At 39.7% G+C, this 25,402-nt stretch overlaps 1 protein-coding gene across 2 annotated transcripts in view; it reads left to right on the top strand.

Annotated features, from left to right (window-relative positions):
- LOC148411910 (netrin receptor UNC5D-like) overlaps positions 1-25,402 on the top strand; it is a 129,278-nt gene that overhangs the window by 93,563 nt on the left and 10,313 nt on the right. For both annotated transcript variants that reach the window (XM_088434238.1, XM_088434237.1), the window contains 11 exons: positions 3,509-3,715; positions 11,985-12,128; positions 12,204-12,307; positions 18,903-19,074; positions 19,844-20,011; positions 20,082-20,246; positions 21,206-21,238; positions 22,711-22,917; positions 23,629-23,760; positions 24,091-24,300; positions 25,259-25,343. In XM_088434238.1, the coding sequence (XP_088290364.1) occupies positions 3,509-3,715; positions 11,985-12,128; positions 12,204-12,307; positions 18,903-19,074; positions 19,844-20,011; positions 20,082-20,246; positions 21,206-21,238; positions 22,711-22,917; positions 23,629-23,760; positions 24,091-24,300; positions 25,259-25,343 (1,627 nt within the window). The remainder of the gene's footprint in view (positions 1-3,508; positions 3,716-11,984; positions 12,129-12,203; positions 12,308-18,902; positions 19,075-19,843; positions 20,012-20,081; positions 20,247-21,205; positions 21,239-22,710; positions 22,918-23,628; positions 23,761-24,090; positions 24,301-25,258; positions 25,344-25,402) is intronic.

Below are 25,402 nucleotides of genomic sequence, written 5' to 3'. Positions count from 1 at the left end.
ATGATTAATAAATATTTCTCCACAGCACATAATCAACATCAAGTGTCAGGCCTGTTCTCAAAAACAAATAATCATAAATAAATATTTGCCCACAAAAAAAAATCAATCATCAACATAGAGTGTCAGTCTTGCTCTCAAAAAATAATTATAAATAAATATTTGTCCACATAAAAATATTAAAGTGTCCTCTTTGGGATATATATATATATATATATATATATATATATATATATATATATATATATATATATATATATATATATATATATATATATATATATATATACACATTGTATAGATAGATAATTTTTTCATTAAGTCAATGAGTTCTCACTGGCCCTTGTGTGTGATTGTCTCAAAGATAAAAAAAAACCTCACAATTCCTTAACGAAACTAAGGTGTTTTTGTAAACACGAGGCGATTTGGTGTGCGCCGTAGCCGCTCGCAATCTTGTAAACATCAGTCTCCGTCAAACCAGCCGCTCATATTAACATACATCAAAAACAATTTATCGGGGTAATACAACTGGTGTTTACCCCGCATGGTTAACATGCTAATTGCAACACGATTGCATTGACGATTATTTCTTTTTCCCCGCCTTTTTCTATTTTCTCGAATAGCAGTCCGCGTGTCTTCTCCTGTAGCGATAAAGAGCAAACTTTAAACATGCGTTTGTATTGTAATGTGTTATGTCGCCACACACACACACACTTCCTTGCAGCTGAGTGTGTGAACTCCTGCTAATTAAGACACATTGCGTGTTGATGAGCTCGCGCGATCATCACATCCTGCGTCAAGCATCTGTGTTCCGACGCAACGTCTTCACGTTAATATTGGGAAATCTCCACCATTTTCTTCACCCTGATCTGTGCGTGTGTGTTTTTTATGATTTGAATGACGTCCACCCGCTCGATTGAGACTAACCTCAATCTGGCCCCGCAAGTGCGACATATTGGCGGCGGCAAAAAGGGTCCGCCAACGAGCACTATGAATGAGTCATGTGAGTGGATGTCGCGTGTCACATGATATTATCGCACCATTTGGTTCTTTGAGCGTGTGTGGATATCTACGGGTCGCACGCTGGTTTTGACTCAGCGAAGACGACATGCGGTCTCTGTGGAAATGCCAAAGTGCTCGCGCGAAGTTCAAGTCCTGGCCAAATCCCTGCCCGGGTTTTCGCTTCATTGATTTAACCAGGTAAAGATAATCTGCTGATTGTTTTCTTCCGCTTCCGATTTGGCTCTTGAGGAGCTTGCGCAATCCTTGTTTTTTTTTTTTTTTAATTGAACCCGTCATTGAACTATCCTATTGATTTTTAATGTCCTAGTGATTTTTTTTTTTTCTCAAGCTTGGTGGCCAAGGTAGCGGAGATCAATGGCGACTTTAATACGTTTCCTGACACCTCGCCATCGGTCTTCATCAAACCGTGAGAATAATTGCTGGGTCATGGCGAGAATCCTATTGATTTTCAAAAGAACAGCGCATTCATGATGTGTTTGCTAAAGACTTTTCGGAAGGGTCATAATTAAAGTGCAGGTTTCAGTCAAAAAATAATCACAAAAAATAGTTTCAAATTGACAATTTTTTTCACTGATTTATGACTGAAACCATTGTGTCATAGAAGAAATCTGTTTAAAAAAATAACTTCATTAATAATGTTTTTTTCCACAAAAAAAATCAAAATAAAGACCTGCTCAAAATAAAATAATCATATTTTTAAATAACTTCATTAATAATATTTTTTCCACAAAAAAATAATTAAAATAAAGACCTGCTCAAAATAAAATAATCATATTTTTAAATAACTTCATTAATAATATTTTCCACCAAAAAAATAATTAAAATAAAAACCTGCTCAAAATAAAATAATCATATTTTTTATAACTTCATTACTAATATTTTTTCCACAAAAAATAATCAAAATAACGACCTGTTCAAAATAAAATAATCATGAGTAAATATTTGTTCACAGAAAAATATGAAACAAAGTATCTTCATTTGGTGTTACAGTAAAGATTTGTTCATAAAAAGAAATCATGAACTTAATGATTAATAAATATTTGTCCATAACACATAATCAACATCAAGTTTCAGGCCTGTTCTCAAAAAACAAATAATTATAAATATTATAAATAAATTATCAACATAGAGTGTCAGTATTGCTCTCAAAAAATAATTACAAATAAATATTTGTCCACATAAAAATATTAAAGCGTCCTCTTTTGGGATCATAGTGGAGACGTGTTCATAAAAATAAATCATTAACTTGACAGGTAACGAGAGGTGGCACATGCATGACAAGTCGGGTGGAAAAATGAAATTGAATAACCTACTGAACATAAAATTTGTTTTATGAACTTATATTTTCCTAAAGCAATTCATTCATTCAATACTTTTAAAGTCTTGCATGTTTGTTTCTTTTGTTTAAAATCTCGAGTACTTCCTGAAGATGGACATCTTTCTGTGACGTGAACATTATAGACTCATTTCCACATTTCCTTCTGGAACAAACTCCTCCAAGAGATGGAGGTCAGATAGGAAATAAATCGTCCAGCATTTGGGTTTTGTCATTGTTTGTTGGGCCGAGCGTTGTGAAGTTTAACGACCGGACATAAAACACAAAACTCCAAAACGTCAGCTCCACCAAGGACATATTCTGACCAGCCGTCTTCTGTGTGATGAAGACCGACTTCTGAAGGGTATTATAGGCTCCTCTACCATAAACTATTTCTTTTAGAGCCTCCAGAAAATAAGTAACTAAGTAGTAATGCTTTCTGAACCGTTAGAAATGCTAGCCGCCAACGCCGGTTTACCAAACCGACGAGAAACAGGTGGAAACCCGAACCCTTGATTACGTGACAAAAACGGTAGGTAGTTGACCAAAATGCCCTACTTGGAATCAATAGAACATTTTCAAAGTACTCGGTCATTTCCTGCAGCGGTTGGGAATAGTTCTAGACCATAGGTGTGGAAGTCCAGTCCTCGAGGGCCGGCATCCAGCATGTTTTCCGGTTTTCTTTCCCAAACACACCTGATTCAAATGATTAGTTCATTAGTAAGCTCTGCAGGAGCTCCAAAATGATCCAAAACATTTGAATCAGGTGTTTTTGATGGAAAAGGTTTGAAAACATGTAGGATACCGGCCCTCGAGGACTGGAGTTCGACACCTGCGTTCTAGACGGACGGGCGAAAATTGTTAAGGTCGGCTCGCTAACCATCGACCGTGGCGCACGGGGTGAACGTTTCCTGATTATGCCGAGGATTCGTCATCCAAAAGCGGGCGCAAGTGCCGGTTAAGACGATTAGATAGCCGGCGGCCGGTCGCGGGGCGGAAGGGTGCGATGGCGGAAGATTTGGGATGATGGGAATTTGATGGATGGAGACGTTTAACACGTTGACAAGGCGGAGGCAGTTTGACAGCCCGCGTGTCAAAAGCCTTCCAGTCATTCGATGTCGTGCAAAGTGTTTCCGCCGAGTCTGACTGTGATTTGATTTGATTTCGGCGCAGGGGTCCGCGGCGAGAGCCAGCAGCACGGTCCATCCGGCACGCTGCCGCGCTTCGTGGAAGAGCCGGCGGATGCGTACATCATCAAGAGCAACCCCATCAAGCTGCGCTGCCAGGCCAGGCCCGCCCTGCAGATCTTCTTCAAGTGCAATGGCGAGTGGGTCCACCAGAGCCAGCACGCGTCCCGTGAGCATACCGACCTGGGAACAGGTAGGGGCAAAGCTCTTTCAAAACCGTCTCAAGCGGACTAGACCGGGTCCTTGCTTAACTTAGCTCGGTCTGAGGTTGATTTTTCAAAACGTTTGTTATTCGAGTGCTAATATAGCCCTCAACTTTTTGACACGTGAAGGGTTTCAACCTGATTTAGAAGAATCAATTCCTCCAATTCCTCCCGATGCATATGAACGAGTCCTCCGATTTCAGGTTACAAGGCCTGAGTTCTGATTCCTGCACTAAGGTTATGTCATGCATTTATGAAAACATATCAAGTAGAAATTAGTAAGCTTCACTCTTACTCAAACCCTGGGCAAAGGTAACCTTTGGATAAGGGTTAGGATTCTAGATTCCTAGCTCCTGAAAACACTTTCTTCTCATTTCTCATGGATACAAAGGTTATTCCAAAGATAGGTTTCCTGGTTCCTCAACAGTTGTTTGGGTTAAGATGAGATCTTAAGATACTCTTCTGAGGACAGTAGTAGGGTGAGGAAAGTAGGGTAAGATTCTGAGGAAAGTACAGTAAGGGTACCTACTTTACAGTTCGGGTTAGAGGTTATGGCTTCTTGGTTATGATATGGAAGTTTGGGGTTTTGAGTTCTTTGTTCCTACATTGCCTTCGTTAGTGCAGAGGACTCGGTGCTTGTGAACTATTACTGGGTTTAGGCTCAGGGATAGGGATTAGGGGTCAGTGGTTATAGATGGTAATGCTGCGGTTCTTGAGATGGGTCCTTGAATCTAGTCAGGCCTTGAGACCACTTTTTAGGAGTCTTGGTTTTGTCTGGTAATCAAAGACATTTTTACTCTGTCTTGTTGATCAAGACTGGTGGAGACCAAGTCAGTACTGCTATCATCAGTGGGACACCTTCAAGCTTAGTCTTGTCTCAGTCTTGAACTCCCGAAGTCTCGGGCTTGTCTCTGTGCCTTTACTCTTGAGTCTTGATTGTGCTTTAGTCTCCTTTGGTATGATCTTGACGACAATATGAATTGGGACAGGTTTAGGGTTTCTGATCCATGGTTCCTGAATTCAGGTTCGTTTTAGGTCAAGTGGTTGAGGCAGGGGTGTCCAAACTTGGTCTTCGAGGGCTGCTACCTTGCATTTTTTTGTATTTTTCCGTCCTCCAACACACCCGATTTAAATAATCAGCTCAAGCTGAGCAGAACCCCGATAACAATTCTGATCATTTGAACCAGGTGTCCTAGAGGATGGAAATATCGAAAACATGCAAGATGGCGGACTGATAGAGGACTGGGACATCCTTGAGTTAGGGATTCTAAATCCATCACAGCTTCTTTTATTTCACATGGCGCAGCGATATCAATTGCTTTCTTCATAAATCCGAAGTATAAATACGCTTTTAGCAGTTCTGCATTAAGGAAAATGTGGGACATTGTCTGAATTTTACACCACTGTAATGACTTTTTCAACCAACCACCAGGAAAAAACTTTCATCAAGAACCATTATTTGAAGGAGGTCCAAGATGCTTTGGGGCCTAAAAGTTAAATCTGTACTTTCTTTCCTATTGTTTGAAGTAACCCCAACCCACTCCCTAAACCGGACCCGGCAGCTTTCTCCAAATGCCTGAGGGTGATCTTTCATCACAGCACTCGTTTGGGTCCAAATGGGTCTTCCCATTCTCGCTTCATAACAAGGATGTTTTCCTTCTTGTTTTGGGGATGCGCGGGCCCGCCTCGTTAATTTATGTCACGGGCGAGCTAATTGGAGCTGAAAAGATCCGCTTCTCCTCCACGTGTTCTGCACCAGAACACCAAAATGGTGTGAGCCGAGGCCCCCGCGGCATCTGTTAAGAGGAGCTGCTTGAGATGCTTCGGCGGAGCGGACGCTAACAAATTAATTCCAAATTAATGACATTGATTCTTAAGCTCTTGCATCCAGAACAGAAGATTTGATTCAGACTCAATTGTCCTCAGATCAATTTTTTGTCCTTTGAAGATGAAGCGGACGTCTATTAAATGTGCAAAGCCTTATTTAAAAGTGTCCTTTTATTGTGCATTATTTGAGCACGGGCAGTCCTTTTTCTGACGTAACCCTTGTGCAGTATGGTGTCCATTTTTTGGACAAATTCTTCCACATTGTACTTGTATTTTATCCAAGGAATGGTTTAGTTTCCTAAACTACGTTTTTCAAACGTTGACATGATGTCACCATCTGAGTGAAATTTCAGCTCCTTCGTGTCTTCATTCACTGTTTTCCCTTTGATGTAAAGATTTTTTTTTCATGTGTTTGAATAAAAAAAGTCTGTAGACGTTTTAGCTAAGTAATCAATTCCATGTGGTAGTTAAGTATTTACTAACTTACTTACTAAGTAATCAATTATTTTCCTCAGGCAGTAAAGTAACCCAAAGTAATCTAGTCATAAAATACTGACGAAAGTAATTGAGAACTTTAATATCGACTGATTTCAGACCCACCTTCAGCCGAAAACTGAAAAGCCAAAATTCAAATAAGTAACCTGGGATTGAATGTCTTGTTTAATTTTTTTTTAAAACGTAAAAATCCGTCTTTGGCATTGAATGAGTTAAGAAGGACTTTTGCCGTCTCTAGCCGTCAATGGCAGCCAATGAGTCAACCGCATGCGGGCTCAAGCGCAGACTCAAGTCCGGCGACGAGACGAGAGCACTGCAGCAAACGAGATCTTCACTGAGAATTTTTCACGAGCGGCAGCAGCTGTCAGAGTCCGAGTTAGATGATCTCTTTTAACGCGTGTTGCCTTTAATATTTCATACGGCGGCGATGAAGACATGAACGGAGTCTCGCAGCGTGCGCGCCGGGGCCTTGATTCCGAGCACCTCGGGGACCACTTAAGAGGCTCTTTCTCTTCACAAGCTGCACATGTACCTAATAATTTGGACGCTGAGGACGGTCGGATGGGGCTAATGCACAATGGAAGCCTGTTTACTGTGGGATGTTTTTTTTTTTACATTGTATAGGTATATGAATAAGAGATGAGCAGTGGTGGAGCCGCAATGTTTTGGCCAGGGGGGAAGAACACAATTATGCGCCCACCATAAAAAAAAAAAAAGAAACAAGGCTGTCTGTGTGTGTGTTCCAGGAAGATGCTTTGATGGGAGTTGTTTTGAAAGTGTGATGTAAGAACCAACATGCGACGGTCACAGTAGAACCCATCCCGGAACACAATGGACCATGCACAGTGCATCTAAATATGTATCGCGTTTTGTCATTTAGAAAACCAAAATTGATGGAATTGATATTTTCCGGAAATTCTACGTGCAACGAACCTGAGATTTTTAGCAAACTATTTTTTAACCATTTTCTGATTCCAAATATTTATTCAGTTTTCAAATGTATAGCTGTACTGTAACTAAAGCCTCATTTACTATATGATAGCTTATGCTAATGCTAACAACTTGCCCAATATGGTGAGAAAGTCATCAATAACTTCAATTTTCGAATGTAGCTGTCATTTAACTAAATGGAAACACAAAACCCCGATGTATCATAGCTAATGCTAATGCTAACAACTTCTCCAATATGGTGAAAAAGCAATTAAGAACATCAACTTTCGAATGTAGCTGTAACGTAACTAACTTAAGCTAATGGTAGCAACCGTTCCAAATATGGTGAAAAACTAATCAAAAACGTCATTTTCCAAGTAGCTGTAATGTTACTAAATGGATAAACTGATATATCGTGAATGATAGCGTATGCAAATGCTAACAACTTGCTTAATATGGTGAAAAAGTAATCAAAAACATCCAATTCTGAATGTAGCTGCCATGCAACTAAATAAACTAAAGCATCGAGAATAATAGTTTATACTAATGCTGAAGTTTTAGCCAATAAGGTGAAAAAACCTTCAAAAGAGAAATGTTTTAGCATCCAAGCTAGCTTGGTATAATAAAAAACATCCAAGTTGACATGTCTTCAGCCTACAAACGTCACTCTTATGCTAACAGCTAGTCCCATATGTTGAAAAAATACATATTACCTTATTTTGACCCCAAAATGTAATCACTAACATTGTCCCCAAACGTGCTCCTAATGCTAAAAATATGACGCTGGACATAAAAGTGTACGTTAATACAAACAGGTAGCCATACATGGTAAATAAAAATATGCGTCAATTATTTTGGGACCGCAAACACAATGCTAATGCTAACAAATTGCCGTCCAAGGTAAAACTGCGGTGCGTATGTCAACATTTTAGTCGTACTTGTTGCTAATGCTAGCAATAAGCCAAATGTAAGCGCCATCTGAGCTGAGGAGGTCACTGAAGGACAAAGCTTTCGTTCAGGAAGGAAAACGTGATACCCTGACGGGATGAGATAAGACCTGAAGGAGGAAGAGGAGGGAACGGAAATTGATACAAGGGGAAGAAGAGATGTGCTTCTGCACATCATGATGATCACGATAATGAAAAGGATATTTTCTGTTCAATTGAAAAGTCAAAATAAACATACCGATCTTATGGAGTTCAATAATATTCATAATGTGTCCACTTGTTGCTACAAATTTTGAAAACGTATTTTTTTGATCCTACTCCTAGAACATGGGTGTGAAATGTATGGCGCGTGGGCCGCATCTGGTCCTCAGGGAGGGGTCTGCAAGATGATTTTATGACGCATTAAAAAAATAAAATGAATACAACCGAACCCATGAGTCTTCTAGCGCTTCCGCATTTGACGTGACGTAATGACTTTTTCTTCATGAGTTTTCAACTTTTTGTAGGCGGGTGTCCAAAATGTGCCACTGAATTCTGTTTAATTTTCTTTGCACTTCAATGTACTCCTTGAAAATATGTTGTACAATCACATATATTGACAGGTGTATTTTTTCCCACTGGAGATTTCATTTATTTATTTATTAGTAGTTGATCTTATCTGTTTGATTCAAAATATGTATTTTGTAGACAAATGGAAAAATTATTCTATTTACTATGTATTTACAGCTGACTATTTTTGGGATTTGGGACCAGGTCGGCACGCTCAGCAAAAATCTTCATGTACTTGACACCAATTGTTTTTAAATTATACACCATGTTTTTACCAGTCCGGCCCTCTTGAGAATACATTTTCCTTCCTGTGACCCCTTAACTAAAATGAGTTACCTACCTTAAAATGAGAATGGCTGTTAAAAAGCAGAAAAAAACAGAAAAAACACTTTCTGTATTTTTACACACTCTATTAGAAATTTATCACAAAATAAATAAACCACTTTATACTCATATAATATTCATGTCTTGGAATTCCTTAAGTGCCACAAAAAAGCCTCGCTGACAGCATTCCAAACCGTTTGTTTTTAAGGTTAAAAAACTAATTTTGTGATGTACTTCAACATCTATAATGTCTCTGAACAAATCATTTTAAAACTACAAAAAGCCATAGAAAGAAATCCTAAAGGCTGCGTTCACATTTATAGCTTAGCGTGTTAGCAAGCTAGCGTGTGAGCTTATGCATAAATGAATGAGGTGGCCCTCAGTGAGCATTTAGTGCCTCCTAATCAGCACAAGCTCACGTTTTTGCACATCAACAAGCCAAATGAGCACTTGAGGCATTTTAATGACAGAACTAGGAGGATTTTGTGTGTTTGTGTGTCACATCTTCCTGCGAGGGACACACACACACTCACACATCTGGGGAACAAAATGTGAATGTTCCAGTGGGCGCTCACAACTTTAAAACACAACATAAAACATTAAAAAAGTATGCTAATGCTAACAGCTCGCCCAGTAGTGTTAAACTAACCGTGCCGCGAATCTTTATTAATTATTAGTAAATGTGTCCCGTCTCCGAGTGTTCAACTTGCGCTAATGCTAATCGTTAGCCTTATAACTTAAAAACAAAGCCAATTAATACTTTGCTAGCATTAAACCAGGTTTGTTTTGTTTCAATACAAAACTAAATGTCTTTCAAGCCCAAGAAAAGTCTACTTGTGCGTGTGCTCGCTGCAGGCCACGCGAGTCACCTTGTGTGCCTGCAGCGTGACGCGCTACATCATCATCATGCATGTTGTTGTTTATTCATCACTTTCTCCTGCATGGCCATTAATAAAGATGATGCGGAAGTGGAAGTGAGGGCAGGGCCTGCCTGCCTCCCAGCGTGCTCTGGCTCGAGGCTCTTGTCACAACGGGGTCACCAAGTAAACAAATTTTTTGCGAGCTCACGTGTCGCTATGCTAACGCTGGCCTTTAGATGTCATTTAAAGGGGAAATTTAAGTTATGAGAGGAAGTACGGTGCGGTAAAAGTGTTTCGTACATATGCCTCGCAGGGGATTGTTCCTGGGTTTAAATCTGTTACGTAGCAAAGGGGCTAATTAGCGTTAGCTAACAGCTAGCTGCTGATTAGTGGCATTAAATTGCTCTTTTGTCGGCTTCGACGCGAGAATGATTGTTTTGCTCTGGAACTTCAAATAGCTTAGCTGTCATTGGCTGTGAAACTAGGTGGGTGTGGTTATGTTAACTCAATGGTGGCAAATATACGGATGGCGGGCCGGGTACAGCCCGCTAAGAGGTTTAACCCGGCCCGTGAGATGTTTTTCAGTCCTGAGCACGGTTTAAAATATGTATCACATTCATATATGTGTATGTGTGTGTATGTATATATATATATATATATATATATATATATATATATATATATATATATATATATATATATATTAGTTTTTTTTTAACGAAAAGACGTATAAACACGCCTTTGGAATCGAATGAGTTAAGCTTACCTTGCGGCCGTCACAGAAGTTGCTCACAGAAGGCAAACAACTACATTTTCTTTTGTTCGCGTTTGATGTGTGGCAAAGCACTCCAGAGCGCCATTATGTATACAACGCAATAAAAAGTCCGTTTTCCGTAATATGTCCCTTTTAAAACATGAACAAAAAAAAAAATGCATATTAATACATCTTTCATTTCAGTTGGTATTAAATGAGTTTTTTTTTTTTTTTTTCGATCAGCGCCAACAATCCAAATGAGAGGAAGATGGCGTTTTAACACGTCCGGAAATGAAATATGAAATCATCACGTCACGCCGCATTCAAATGTGTAATTGTCAGAGGAGCGATGGACATTTAAAAGCCTTCAATTACGCCACACAATAGCTGACGAGCTTATTGGACCCGCAGGAAATTGCGGCTCCGGGGCGCCGCGGGATGATGAGCGTCAGGCTGGTGAATACATTTGCCAGAATAATGGGATGCCTTTGATGGTCTCGTCACAATGACTGAGCCTGGCGGGCTGACCCGAAGTAAAAAGGCCGACTTTTGATTGTTTTCTACTCAGGTATTTGAAAATTGAGTTTATATTTATCTTGCGTGTATGATCCTGCTAACGGCTATCCCATAAGGCGAAAGACTCTTTTCAAAAAGAAGTTTAACCCTTGCCCGCACACTTTGCAAATTATACATTTTTTTTCCTACTTTTGTCAATTCTTTCAAAGGCGTAATTTTTTTTTTCCTTTAACCACTGGAATTTTTCCACCATACATATGTGGGTTACATTTATTAACACCCACAAAAAATTTGAAAAATGATACGGTCTGTCTTTGTAGTCTGTGACATAATGATGACACTTTAAGACTGGTTTCTACCGCCACCTACTGTACTTAGGTGAAACACAAGTCAACAAAGAATTTTCTGTTTGCTGACATAATTTGACCGCCGCTTAACAGAATGTTGCAAAAATCGTAAGAAAATCAGTGGAATAAATCCTGTTAAAATGCATCTCAAAATGTGTAAATATAATGATCTTAAATGGTCCAAAATTTGGACAATGAGTATTTTTGTGCACAAAATCTCGCACATTTAGCTGCAATCCCATAGAAACGTCAGAATTGTTGTATTTTGAAAGTTGACGTTTTCATAATTCAGCGGAAATTTTTTTCCCGTAGCTTCATTTGTGATATCATTAAAAAAAAAAAAATCTAAGGAATTTCCTTAATTTGGCCACAAGGGTTAAAAAGACTTTTCTAATTGGATTTATTTCACACCTTTTTTCAATTAATTGCTCGCTTATTTTTTTAATACATTTCAATGACTCTTTTACAAATTTCTTTCATATTCTTCCTAATATTTTTTCAACATTTTTTGATGAATTTTTAACAAATCTTTGGAGAAATACATCAAAATTGAGGCAAAATCATTTTTAATGGCATCCTTATAGAGCTCTCACATCTCAGCAAATTTCTGTCACATACAATTTGTGCACCTAATATTTAATTAGGAAAAAATAATATCGACTCCAAACCTGATGCTAATGCTAACAGATAGCCCCGTATATCACCAACAGGGCTGAAGATCCGCGAGGTGATGATCAACGTGTCCCGCCAGCAGGTGGAGGACTTCCACGGTCCTGAAGACTACTGGTGCCTCTGCGTTGCCTGGAGCCACCTGGGAACGTCCAAAAGCCGTAAGGCATCTGTGCGGATTGCCTGTAAGTCCCAAATTTTTATTCAGTGTGTGATTTTGCTGACTTTTTGGAGATTCTGAAGCTTTTTTATTTCCGCAGACTTGAGGAAGAACTTTGAGCAGGATCCCCAAGGCTTGGAGGTGCCCCTGAGCGGCATGATTGTGTTACATTGTCGGCCACCAGATGGCGTACCAGCGGCTCAGGTAATTACACCATTAGAAATAAAGGAGTGAAAAAAAATTGTTCTCTGCCATTGACGGCTATAAACGTAAAAAAAAAAAACAACAACAACTTAAAGATCCTGATGTTGTTGGTCAAACGGACCTATTTTTTTGGACTATAAGGCACCAAATTATTAACCGCAACAAAATTTAACAGAAGACATTTTTTTTTTGTGATAACAAATATTGAGCATGCATGCACATTTAAAAGTAAGGCAAGCGTCAACATATTTTCAACATAACACTCACACTCAGATTGACGGAATGCTGCACCAACACAACAGTACCATGCCTGACTGCCAGTGGTCTGTGCCCCCTGGTGGTGAGTAAAATACCAGTTCAAACTCAAAATCAATAATTCTATAGCATCTTCTTCTGTCTCCCTTTGTTTACAAGTGGAGATTGCCCCCTGGTGGCTCGTATAAAAAAATTGTGGACACGCCACACTGGACTACTGTATAAGCCACAGATTTCAAAGAGTGAGGAAAAAAATAGCAGTTTATAGTCTGTATGTTGAATTTAGTTTTTTGTTACTAGACTTTATATCGCTTATTGAAATTTGTTACAATTTTGCAACAGTTTTTTTGCTAAAGAAGTAAACCCCGGGTCAAACTGGGGGGATATCACAAGATGTGTTCGTTAGCGGGGTTGGACACAACTAGTTTATGAAACTTTTAATTTATTATTGGATTATTTTTGCTTTGTCATTTACATTAGGTAAAAAACCGGGGTTTTTTTTAGATTAGTTTACTAGTGCTCATTGCGATGTTTGCATTCAAAACATCTAACATCGTACGGGTGTCAAAGTGAGCAAAAACTCAAATACAACACCCCACTGTGACATTCGGGTGACTTGTATCAATTCCCTCTGTGAGCGTGTGTTGTTGTGTTTGACACACGGCCTTTTTAATTTCTCCCTCATGAATATCAAAATGAATATCAATGAGGACAACAATGAGAATAGCAACCGGCGCACTCGCCTGCCGTCACGCTGAGTCATACGGCGTCACGCTGAGCCTCCGTCTGTGCTATGTCGATGTCAAAGTCGGAAGCTTAAGTTTACGCAAAAGTCACGCCCGCTGTTTTGTCTTTGATTGATCGCTACATGCTAACAACAGAGTAAAAAAAGAACCGAGCATCATCAAATTTGAGGCTAATGCTTACTGCTAACCTTTTGAGGTAGAAGAGTAATTTTAAAAAAAGGTTGTGAATACAAGGTTATATCTACTTGAAAACCTCTTTCAATTCCAAATGTGATGCTAATGCTAACAAATATCAATGGCTCATCAGAGAAATTGAATGTTGTGAAACAATCTTGATGCTATAAGGCTAACAGCTTGCTCCATTGCATGAAAAAATACATGTTTATATAGTTAGCACAGATGTGCTAATGCTGACCGCTATCCCCTTGTGGTGAAAAGTTATCAAAAGTGATTATGTCGCTATATCGAATTAAAATTCCCTATCAATTCTAATTGTGATGCTAGAGCTAACAGTTTACATTGTGGAACAATTCTTGCTAATACAAGGCTAACAGCTAGCTCATTCCATGAAAAAAAATTCATGTTTATGTAGTCGCCACAAACATGCTAATGCTAACTTCTACTTGTGAGGTAAAAAAAGTAATCGAAGTATAAAACAATGTATGTGGCGATATCTAATCAAAATTCTTTTTCAATTCCAATTGTGATGCTAATGCTAACTATGATCAGCCTTGATGCTATAAGGCTAACAGTTAGCACAATTTCATGAAAAATACATGTTTATATGGTCAGTACAAATGTGATAATGCTATCTACCAGCAGTGTTCTTTTGTAAAGCTCAAAGTTTGCTTTGTTATGCTACAATGTTAGCAACTTGCTCTCCAGCCTCGTGCGCACGCTTTGTGTCGTTGTCTCGTTGTCATCAGGCGATAAAAATGAATAAAAGATGAGAAGCGTCTGGGGAAGGCATCTTTGGAATGGGGACTCGTTCTCATTGAGTCGTCTTTGAAGAAGAAGCTTTGATAGCATAGCCTAGCGGCGCGTTTGACTTGGCACACAGTGACATGCTATCAACATACTAAAAAAAAAAACATATTTTTTAAATGGTTTGTGTGTATTTCTGTTCTTGTGCTTAAATGTGCGTTGTTGTTTTTTTTTTTGTTATTGTTTTAATTTAAAGCCTGGAACGTGTTTATGTTAGCGCGTTGTTTCTTTGTGTTAAGTGTGTTTCCTCGGCCTATTTTGGCCTCATTAAATTTTCTTATTGTGTTCTATTTGAAGGGATTTGTACGGGACTATCACACAGATGATATTTGTATCTTCAAACTTCTCTGGCTTGTGTATTAAAAAAAAAAGCTAATAGAAAATAAGAGTGTCCCGTCCTCAGCAAGACTAAAGCAGACGTAAGCTCTTTTTGCTATCAGGCGTGCTAAGCTTATTGCTGCTATCACAGCAGGGCAGCAGATAACATGGACGCCTCTTCTTTCCATTAACGTCACACAGCCGCCGCCGTTAACGTTCCGGGTGGTTTCCAGCCGGATAAATGCCTTTCTCACTTTTTTAATCATGGCGACACGACAGGGTTTCGGGCGACGGTTTGTGTCTTAAGTTGCGGCTTGTCAGCAAATAAATGCCCACGCCAGAAAAGACATAACTAACGGTGGCTAGCGGGGGCGTGACCTCAATTGCTAAAATCATCAAAATTTCGGTCGCTGGACAGGAAATTCAGTCGGCATGCTAACAGGTAACACCGAAGTCAAAATGGTAATCGCAAATATCGTCATCTTATACCCTGTAAAGTTAGCGCTAACAGCTATCAATGTTTAGTAAAAAAAAAAAAAAATTGACGTTTTAGCAAAATCATGCACCAAAATGAAAATTTAGATGTTGATATATTCTGACTCTACACTCAATTCCCTTTAGTATGAAATATAACACATGGCGTGGCCCAAGAATTGACAAAGTTACAGAAAATGGAATGTTTCTATTTTGAAATTCCTAGTTTTGAGAAAAAAACATATTCACAATTTTGGTACATTTAACTTTCAGTGTTGTGTATCATCTGCTAATCCATTTTTTGTACACTTTGATTACATTATGAAGATTTTGGCTGCTGATGAATAAAAGTATAAGAAAATTGTTTTTATAGCATCGCAAAAAGGACACCTCTCAAAAATTCATGTTTTTGTCAAAACCTCAAAAATAATCTCTGCAATTTAAGGCTGGTTTTGTGAGGGAAAAAAAAATAAATAAATAAAAAATAGCAGCTAAGAGAAAATGGAATAGAACATTGTCATGGTATGCTAACCTTCTTAAAGGGTAAGACATGTAGACTTCCTCAAACCTTATGCTAATGCTAACATGTAGCTCTCTGCAACATGGTCTTCGGACCACAAATTTGACCTTAAATGGGCAGTGTTTAAGATGACCGTTTTTCATTAAAAAAGAATAAATTAAATGATTGTAAATTTCCAAAACTTGCAAATTAATGTGTTCTTAATGACCACCAGGATATTTTAATATAGTTATCATTAAATTATATTACATGTGGGAGTGGCACTTAGCCATGTTTGTTATAGTTACAGACAATGGTAAATGCAGCACCTCCTGCTGGCCGCCATGAAAAACTGTCTAAATCTTACACACTATCCCTTTAATGTTACCTTTTAATCTTGTCTGGGAAAAATATACACACAAACAGTCCTCAGATCCTAAACTAGATGCTTACGCTAACAGCTAACATAGTCAGTAAGAAAAAGTACTTCAAACCATTGTCAATGTAGCCCTAGAATGTTAGCTTACAGCTAGCTCTCTAGTATGACCTCAGTTGCTAAAAGCGCCCGTCGGGCCGATAGAGGGACGTAACCTTTCCAACCTCACGTCATGAAAAATGAAAAAAGAGAAGCTTCCTAAATGTGGACATGAGCTATTTCCTGCCGCTGCTGCTGGGATTTACTTGACTTTATGGATTATTTACTTGCACTCTGCTCTTTGTGGCACGCATCAGCGCGTCGACATGCCAGTGACCGCTACAGGCTTCCACGCTACTACTTATTACTAGGCTCAATCATTCAGCTCATGCTAACACACGCAAAAAAAGGAGGCAGTACAGATTATCACATGCTAACATGTTAGCTAACACATTTTCATTTTGTGACTGTTATATATTTTGTCATTTAGACTTGCCAACACATTTTAAAACATACTAATAAATGCCGACGTATGCAATGACGATATTCTACCAAAATATTAGCACACGCTAACATTGCGGCTGCGGATGTCCTTAACAAAAACGTCTATCGTTTCAAATTTCCCATAATTATTCAAAGTGAGAAAAGTAAAAGCACGTCCATTCTAAACGAGATGCGCGCTTTGTCCTTTGGTTGCTTTTGAGTATGAGCATTACTGCGGATATTACCTTCCATTTAAAAGCAATTTTTCGCAAAACTCAGACATTCAGTAGCTATAAATAATGAATGAAAAAAAGTAATAGCGGGCCCGCCCCGAAAAGATGCGGGTTTTGTCCTTTGGTTTTTGTTTGATTGCTCCGTGCATAATTGCCGATATTAGCCGGCGATAGAAGCCGCCGTTTAAAACGTAAGCCATTATATTGCCACACAAAATAATGCTTTGTTCCCGTGGTTACATGCACTCTGCGGCAAAAGCTGTTGACCTCCGTCTCCGTGGCAACGCTCAGCATAATGCGCTCGTGCTCTTTTCTCTCAGTTTTTTTTTTTTTTTGGTTATTCTAACAGCCTGAGACGTTTCAAGGGGTACAAAGACGCCATCGCCATAATTGTGTGGGTCGAAGAATAATCGAATAGCGCACGCTTGGCGGCGCGGCGCTTGATTACACCGCCAGGCGGGGAAAAGTCAGCAGAGACAAACGTGGCGGGCGAATTCGGCGGAGCGTGCGATGCGGCCCACCAACAGGGGCGCCAAATTAAAGAGAGCGGGTAACCCAAAAAAAAAAAAATCAAAACAGCTCTTGTGATGACGCGATTCCTGATTTATTGATTTTTCGGCGTTCTGTTGTTTTCCGCCTTTCAGCGAGAGTTGCTTGGAAAGAGCAAAGCAATCACCGAGTTTGTTGACTGCTGCGCTAATCCCTTAGCGACCGGACGTCAAACACACACGCGGCGCGCTCAAGCGCATACCGACACACGCGGCGGTGTACAAACATGCGGCGTTCCCAGCGGGACGAAGTTTTTAATCCTCAAATAGAGCGGCGTGAATCAGAGAGCGCTCGCCGTAGATCAAAAGCTCCTGACGATAATGTCAATTTACAGCAGCGCTCAAGCGCGGAGGCCGGTGTCAACCGAGTGTCTGTCAATGCTCGAACACACCACTTAATAAGCGACAAAGGCATTTCGAGGTGTTTCTCAGACCACTTTTAGGTCATTTTAAACCTAGGCTACATTTAGGAATCAAATTTGCAGTTGCGCAGAGGAGCAAGTGCCACCCAGGGATGTAGGCGGTCTACTAAATTCACAAACAGTCTGATCTAGAAATGAAATTGTGTAAGTCCGATGGCCGAGTCCAGAACTAGTGCGAGGCAAATACCAAGGAGTCTGAGGCAAATCCAAAACAAAAACAACAAAATGTGTCAAGTATCAAGTACAGAACTTGATGGATTGCTAGCTAACAAGATACCTAGCTAGCATGATAGATAGATAGATAGATAGATAGATAGATAGATAGATAGATAGATAGATAGATAGATAGATAGATAGATAGATAGATAGATAGATAGATAGATAGATAGATAGATAGATAGATAGATAGATAGATAGATAGATAGATAGATAGATAGATAGATAGATAGATAGATAGATAGATAGATAGATAGATAGATAGATAGATAGATAGATAGATAGATAGATGGATGGATGGATATTTTCATAGCGAGGTGGCTAGCATTTTCACACAGCTACTAGCTAGCGAAGATAGAGCTATGGTATTTTTCATACCTAGGCAGCTAGCATTTTTTAGCATTATAGATAGATAGAGAGAGAGACAGAGAGAGAGAGAGAGAGCGAGAGAGAGAGAGAGATTTTCATAGCTAGGCAGCTAGCATTTTCACCCAGCTAACTAGCTAGCTAAGATAGAGCTAGGTATTTTTCATAGCTAGGCTGCTAGCATTTTTTTAGCATTTTAGATAGATAGATAGATAGATAGATAGATAGATGGATAGATAGATGGATATTTTCATAGCAAGGCGGCTAGCATTTTCACACAGCTACTAGCTAGCGAAGATAGAGCTATGGTGTTTTTCATACCTAGGCAGCTAGCATTTTTTTAGCATTATAGATAGATAGAGAGAGAGACAGAGAGAGAGAGAGAGCGAGAGAGAGAGATTTTCATAGCTAGGCAGCTAGCATTTTCACCCAGCTAACTAGCTAGCTAAGATAGAGCTAGGTATTTTTCATAGCTAGGCTGCTAGCATTTTTTTAGCATTTTAGATAGATAGATAGATAGATAGATAGATAGATAGAACTTAATAGAACTCCCATGATTTAGGGTTTCTGTGGAGTTTGGCAGGGAAATGTTATCGCCCGCCTTCAAATTCAAAGCCCTTCTTTTGTTGTCTTCAGGTGGAATGGCTGAAAAACGACGAGCTTTTGAGCGCCGGCGCTACGGACAGCAAAGGCGACCACCGTCTCGTCATCCCTCAGGCGCAACTCTCCGATTCAGGAAACTACACCTGTGTGGCCAGCAACATCGTGGCCAAGCGACGCAGCTCCACCGCTGCCGTCGTCGTTTTTGGTGAGTAAATAAAACCCACAGTTGCGTTTTTGGGGGATTTGTTTCCAAGTAATTTGTGTTTTATCGCTTTTCCGAGTGATTTAGTCGATAGAGGCAGGCCGAGGTGCTGCCGCTGGAATTAATCAGGTTCTTTTTTTTTTTTCTGCAAAGGCCATCAATCATTCATTTCCATAATGTTCATGATGGCCTGAAGACTCGTTCTTCTCATCCGGTGACAGCCAATGAGCTGACGCGTCGCTTTGGCGACCGCAAATCACCGACAAACATGACAGTCGCTGCCGTTGATCATCATCGTCGTCTTCCCGATGAACTCTCGGGGACAGCGAGAAGGGATTTATACGGCGTTTTTTTTCCCAATTTAGTGCTTTTATCAATTTTTTTATACTTCTTTCTGTGATTATATTCACTGAACTTCTGCACATTAGAGTAGAAGTAAACAAACGTTACATTAATCATTCTCTATGAGTTTTAGAAGCAGCTAACCTACACATAATTATTCTAAAATACTTACACCTTTAATGTACCACTTTTACCATATTTTTAAGTTGCGCCAGACGTTACTAACGTTACATTAATCATTCTATATCATTTAGTTTGGTCTGGGTGGACTTCCTTTTATGAGTTTTAAAAGCAGCTAACTTACACTTTATTATTCTAACGTCCTTACCTCTTTAATGTACAATTTTACCGTATATTTAAGACTATAAGTCGCTCCAGAGTCAAAGTCTAACCAGTCATAAAAATGCAACATGACTTTGGCGTTTTATAGTGAATGGCGGCTGGTCGTCATGGAGCGATTGGTCACCATGCAACGTGCGTTGCGGCCGCGGCGTCCACAAGCGTTCGCGCACGTGCACCAATCCGGCCCCGCTCAACGGCGGCTCCTTCTGTGACGGCGCTTCAGTACAAAAAAGCGCCTGCACTTCACCGTGTCCGGGTAAGCTGGCCGGAACGTGACACACGACCTCGTCTAGCGTAGACGTTAACGAGATTTGGGATCCGGACAGTGGACGGCGGATGGGGAGTGTGGACCGAGTGGTCGGCGTGCAGTGGCGACTGCGAGAGGAGGCGGAGCCGCGAGTGTACGGCGCCAGAACCCAAGCACGGCGGCCGGCTGTGCGACAGTGTGGCGTTGGCCACCGACAACTGCACCGGAGACCTCTGCACGCAAAGTGAGAAAAGACTATTTATAAATCGCTATCTCTCTCTATTAACAGTAGTACCTCTACTTAAGAAATTTTTAGCTTACGAGAGAAAAATATTGTCTCTAGTAACGAGAGAAAATTTAAGATACGAAAGGCGACGTTGTTGGCATGTAATATAAGACACGAGACACCAGCACTCACGCCAACATGACTGTAGTGTAATCACTGTAATGTAATGCAACAATCACATTGTTAGCACGTTGGTAGCACTTTAGCAATGACATCACACAGGAAGCACCTCGCATGACTCCAAACTAAACTCAAGTAAACTTACATGCTCAAAATAATCCAAAAATTAAACGTTAATGCTCCTGTGGACTTGTAAATGATTCCCGGATCACTAGGAATGCAAAGTAAAAATGTTTACAAATTAAACGTCCTAAAAGGTGTCTCCTTCTGCACTCACACACCAGCACCATCTTAAGGCAAACAAGTGAACTGCATTCACATTGTCAACTGCTAAAATTTTTATGAATAATTTGAAGGTTTTAGAAGTATATGTATTTTTTTCCATGATATATTTTGATTATTATGCACTAACGTAATTCGAATATGTATTTATTACCATTTTTGATGCAATTTTTATAATTTAATGATATTCATTTAAAGAGTTAAGGAACATTTGGGGGGCTTGGAACAAATTAGGCTATTCACATGTAAATAGCGAGCGTCTCTACTTATGAAAGATTCACGTTACAAAATTAGACACGAGGGAGTTAAAATCCGCCAATGCGGACAATGGTGCGGACAATGCGCACCTCAAAAAGAGGAATGCGGCAAAACCGAAACACGTTTTTTGTGTGTTTTCAAGCATTTATGTCTCGGAAAATTTAAGTTTTTGATGATGTATTGTAATTCTATACATAATCGTATATAACAACATACACACACGAACTCGTAAACAGTGGATGTTTGTGCATTTTCAGATGGAAAATTGCTGCGTGACGCCAAACCGCAAGGTAAGCTTTTGTGCGTGTTTATATTTGGCACTTGTAGCTCGAGGGACTAATTTCTCGGGGCCAAAAGTACTGACACTGACTGTAGTAGGGGAGTGCTTTTATATCACGCTATCTTGATATCTGTTTCCGAAAATAGGTTAAATAGATCAAAAAAAAATCTCGAGTTCAAAGAAATCCGAGATCAAAGCACCCGCGGTTTGATGCTCCGGCGTCCTTTTGGTTGAGGTCTGCTGCACGTTTCTGATAGGAATATCGAGAACTAACATTTTCTGTAATAGTAGTAATTTTAGAAAGCTCCTTATTTGGGAACCGGGTTAATTTTCTGGTAGTTCCACGAAGTCAAAGTCCCAAGAACAAAAAGTTCCAGTGAGTTTAGGTGTAAATGGGGTGTCTTTGTAGAGACTTCTCCTCACTTTGTCCCCAGCTTTGTTTGTTTGTCCCAAACTTTGCAAGCCCCCAATTAACCTCCCATTGAAGAAAAAAAATGTAAATGAGCTTTCCTTATTTTTTTTCCTATTTTGTTCTCTGTCCTGCTGAGAGGATTTCTCCCAGTGTCCCACTTGGATCTTGTTATCTTGGCGTAACAAGCCAGCTGCCCGTTGCGAGTGCTTGGTACTCGGTTCTTAGTCCTCGTTTCTGCTTTGTACGGGATACAGTTTTGTCACCGCTTTTTATTCAATAAGCACAGAACCCCCGCTTTCAACCACTCAAAATGTTCAGTGGCATCAGCCCTATACATACATACAATGGAGGGGTGGGGGGACCTAAGCCCCCCCTTATGTACAAAAATTATAAAAATAGCAAAAGTAACTACGCTGTATATTTATATATTTATGAAATTCAAATAGGAATATTTAGTATGTCATAATTAGAGTATTATGTTTGAAGACTTTTGCATTATGGGGGTCCAGGCTAAGCCAATCATTGAAGTCAGTGAAAGCTTGCAAATGCCATAAGTTGGCCACTCGATGGTTTTGGGATGTCAACACCAAAATTTCTTTTGCGCCGCATTTGCGAGTTGCCGTTGAAATGATTAATGCAAACATCGGGGGAAATGCATGTTAAAACATCAGGTTTTCAATACGTCCGAATTGACAATATTTTCTCTTTTGAATGGCAGTAAATGAGCCCGACATGGGCTCAATTTGACAGTCGTCATGTTTTAACTACACTTTTAGCGTCCTAGGGTTTTTTTTGTATGTTTTTTGTAAACATTATGTTGAAAATATATTGGTACTGCTTTTATTTCTAAACCTGCGGGCATGTTCAGTCTTTTCAGTAAAAACTAAAATTGAAAAAACTTACACGTACCATCTTTCTGCTTAACTGACTGATATTACTACCTTTTGCTTATGGTCCGGTGCGGCATATATACGACGAATCGATTTTGCGTTAAATTTATGTAATTCGCTTTGCCTTATAGTCCAAAACTTACGAGGCTTATTCGTGAAAGTCGCTGTTGTGTTTTGGAGGCGTGCTGGAGAGCGGTGTCGGAGGCGGCGGCGGGGGCGACGTGGCGCTCTACTCCGGCCTGGCGGCCGGCGCGGCCACGGTGGCGCTACTGATCGTGGGCGTCACCGTGTACCGGCGCAGCCGCAGCGACTACGGCGTGGACGTCATCGACTCGTCCGCTCTCACCGGAGGTTTCCAGTCCTTCAACTTCAAGACGTCGCGACAAGGTGACACAAACGCCACATGAACATTTTCCGTATACAATTCATATGCATGATATTATAATTTACACTCCAGTTAACATGACGATAACGGGATTTAATGTGTTTACATGCGATTGTGTGTATGCTGCACAGCATGCGTGTATGAATCATATATGCAGCCCCGCGTGAATAATTCATCCACGCTCTTTAATGTTTTATTGTATGTGTGTGTGATGCTTAATGTAAATTTGTTTTACAAGGTTAGCATTACAGGTCACCTGTGTAAACATGCACGCTCTGTATTATCAGTGACTGTTATCAAATTGCCGATATTTGCTGGTTATTTTAAGTATTTCCCTTACTGTATTCTAACCAAATATATATATATATATATATATATATATATATATATATATATATATATATATATATATATATATATATATATATATATATGTATATATGTATATGTATATATATATATATATATATATATATATATATATATATATATATATATATATATATATAAAAAATAGCGGGTAATAGCAACATGCCTACTGGGTGAGAGACATGGTCCTAGTGCCCGCTATATATATATATATATATATATATATATATATATATATATATATATATATATATATATATATATATATATATATATATATATATATATATATATATATATATATATATATATAAAAAACGAAGATGCTTGACGGTTTTCCACAGGCAACCCTCTGCTGATCCACTCATCGCTGCAACCCGACCTGAGCGTTTCTCGCACGTACACCAGTCCCATGTGTTTCCACGACGCCATGGACAAGGAGCTCCTGGACCCCCTGCCTGATCTCAAGGTCAAAGGTCAGCACCTCCCTGTTGACCATTTTTATATTTGTAAACAATCACTATATGACAATATATAACAATGCAGTTTATATATATATATATATATATATATATATATATATATATATATATATATATATATATATATATATATATATATATATATATATATATGTGTGTGTGTGTGTGTCACTTTGCAATCAAAAATGTAAGTTGCCCACTTCTGGTAATCACAGTGAAAATGTCTATTCGCTGAAACTTACACATGTGAACCGTCCATTTTGTCATATCATAATTAACCATCACAACGCGTGTGTGTGTACATGTGTGTGTACCTGCACTCAGGGATCACAGAGGGTACGGAATTCCACCCTCAGACCTTCCCCAGGGGCCTGTCCCCGGACTACCGGGGCGTGATGGTGGGCGCCACGCTGGGGCGAGGGGAGCGGAACCCTTTTGGCCCCCAGGGGGCGCCGGCTCCCGCCGTCAGGCCGCGGCACAAAGCCACGGCCGTCTTGGGGCACGCGGGGGGACGCCTCTTGGTGCCGAACACAGGTGCGCTCGCCTTTTTTTTTTTCCTTCCCCGCGTCCCCCTTCTTCGCTCCTACTTTCCTTCCTCCGGGCCAAAACAAAAAAGAAATCACACGAACGCTTAGCGAGCGAAACGGGCGGGCGCATTTGGGGAAGGTTTGACCTTGTCGTTATTGGCCCCCAGCAAGAATGAGAAAATGTCATCCATCCAGCGCGAACATTCATTTTTCATTCAGTCCGCAGATGAAGGCCGACAGCTTTGGCCTTCTTGCAAACGCCCTCAGTCGGCCTCCGCCGTCCCGAAAAGCGCACAAACACCTCCAGCGCCATTAAAAATGGAGCCGTGGTACTTCCATAGAAATTGAAAAATGAGATCGCCTTTTTTTGTTTATTTCGCACTTTAACTCATTCAATCCCAAAGGCGGATTTTTACGTTTTGTAAAACTACATGTTCAACCCCAGGTACTTATTTGTATTTGTATTTTTTTCCCAAGTATTTGGCTAAAGAGGGGTCTAAAATGGCTGGGACGAAATGAAATAATCACTAAAGTAACTGATGACTTAAGGTACAAAAGTAATTGATTACTTTAGATAATTTAGAACTAAAGAAATCTGTTACATAACGTTTAAAAAACTATTTTATTTCTTTAGATAATATCGGAGTGAAGTAATTTCCCTAATAAGCAACTTAATTATTTGATTACTTGGATTTTCTTAAAATAATAAAAGACTAAAAAATATTACTGACGGTACTTAAGTAATTGATTACTTTAGTTGACAAAGGACTAAAGCATCTATTACTTAAGTAATTGATACTTTTGGTGACAAAGTACTAAAGAAATTGACCACTTAAGGTACAAAAGTAACTTATTAGTTTAGATGCAAATGTAGCAAAGTACAGTAATTGATAACTTCAGTAATTACTTTAGATGACTCAAGTACTCAAATAATTTAGTACTCACGACACGGATGTTGTGCGTAGGTGTGAGTCTGCTGGTGCCCGTCGGGGGGATCGCACAGGACACCACTTGGGAGACCACCGTCATCGTCAACCAGGAGGACAGCAGGTGAGCGAGTCTGAAGCACGTCGCTCAACTCGCGTCTGGAACGAGCGCACCTGGACCTC

Source organism: Hippichthys cyanospilos, chromosome 15, assembly GCF_059441005.1.
Source record: "Hippichthys cyanospilos isolate Australia breed blue-spotted pipefish chromosome 15, RoL_Hcya_1.0, whole genome shotgun sequence".
In the NCBI taxonomy this organism is placed as follows: Eukaryota; Metazoa; Chordata; class Actinopteri; order Syngnathiformes; family Syngnathidae; genus Hippichthys; species Hippichthys cyanospilos.
The sequence above is the reverse complement of the archived record's forward strand: the minus strand, read 5'-3'. Positions and strand labels throughout refer to the sequence as shown.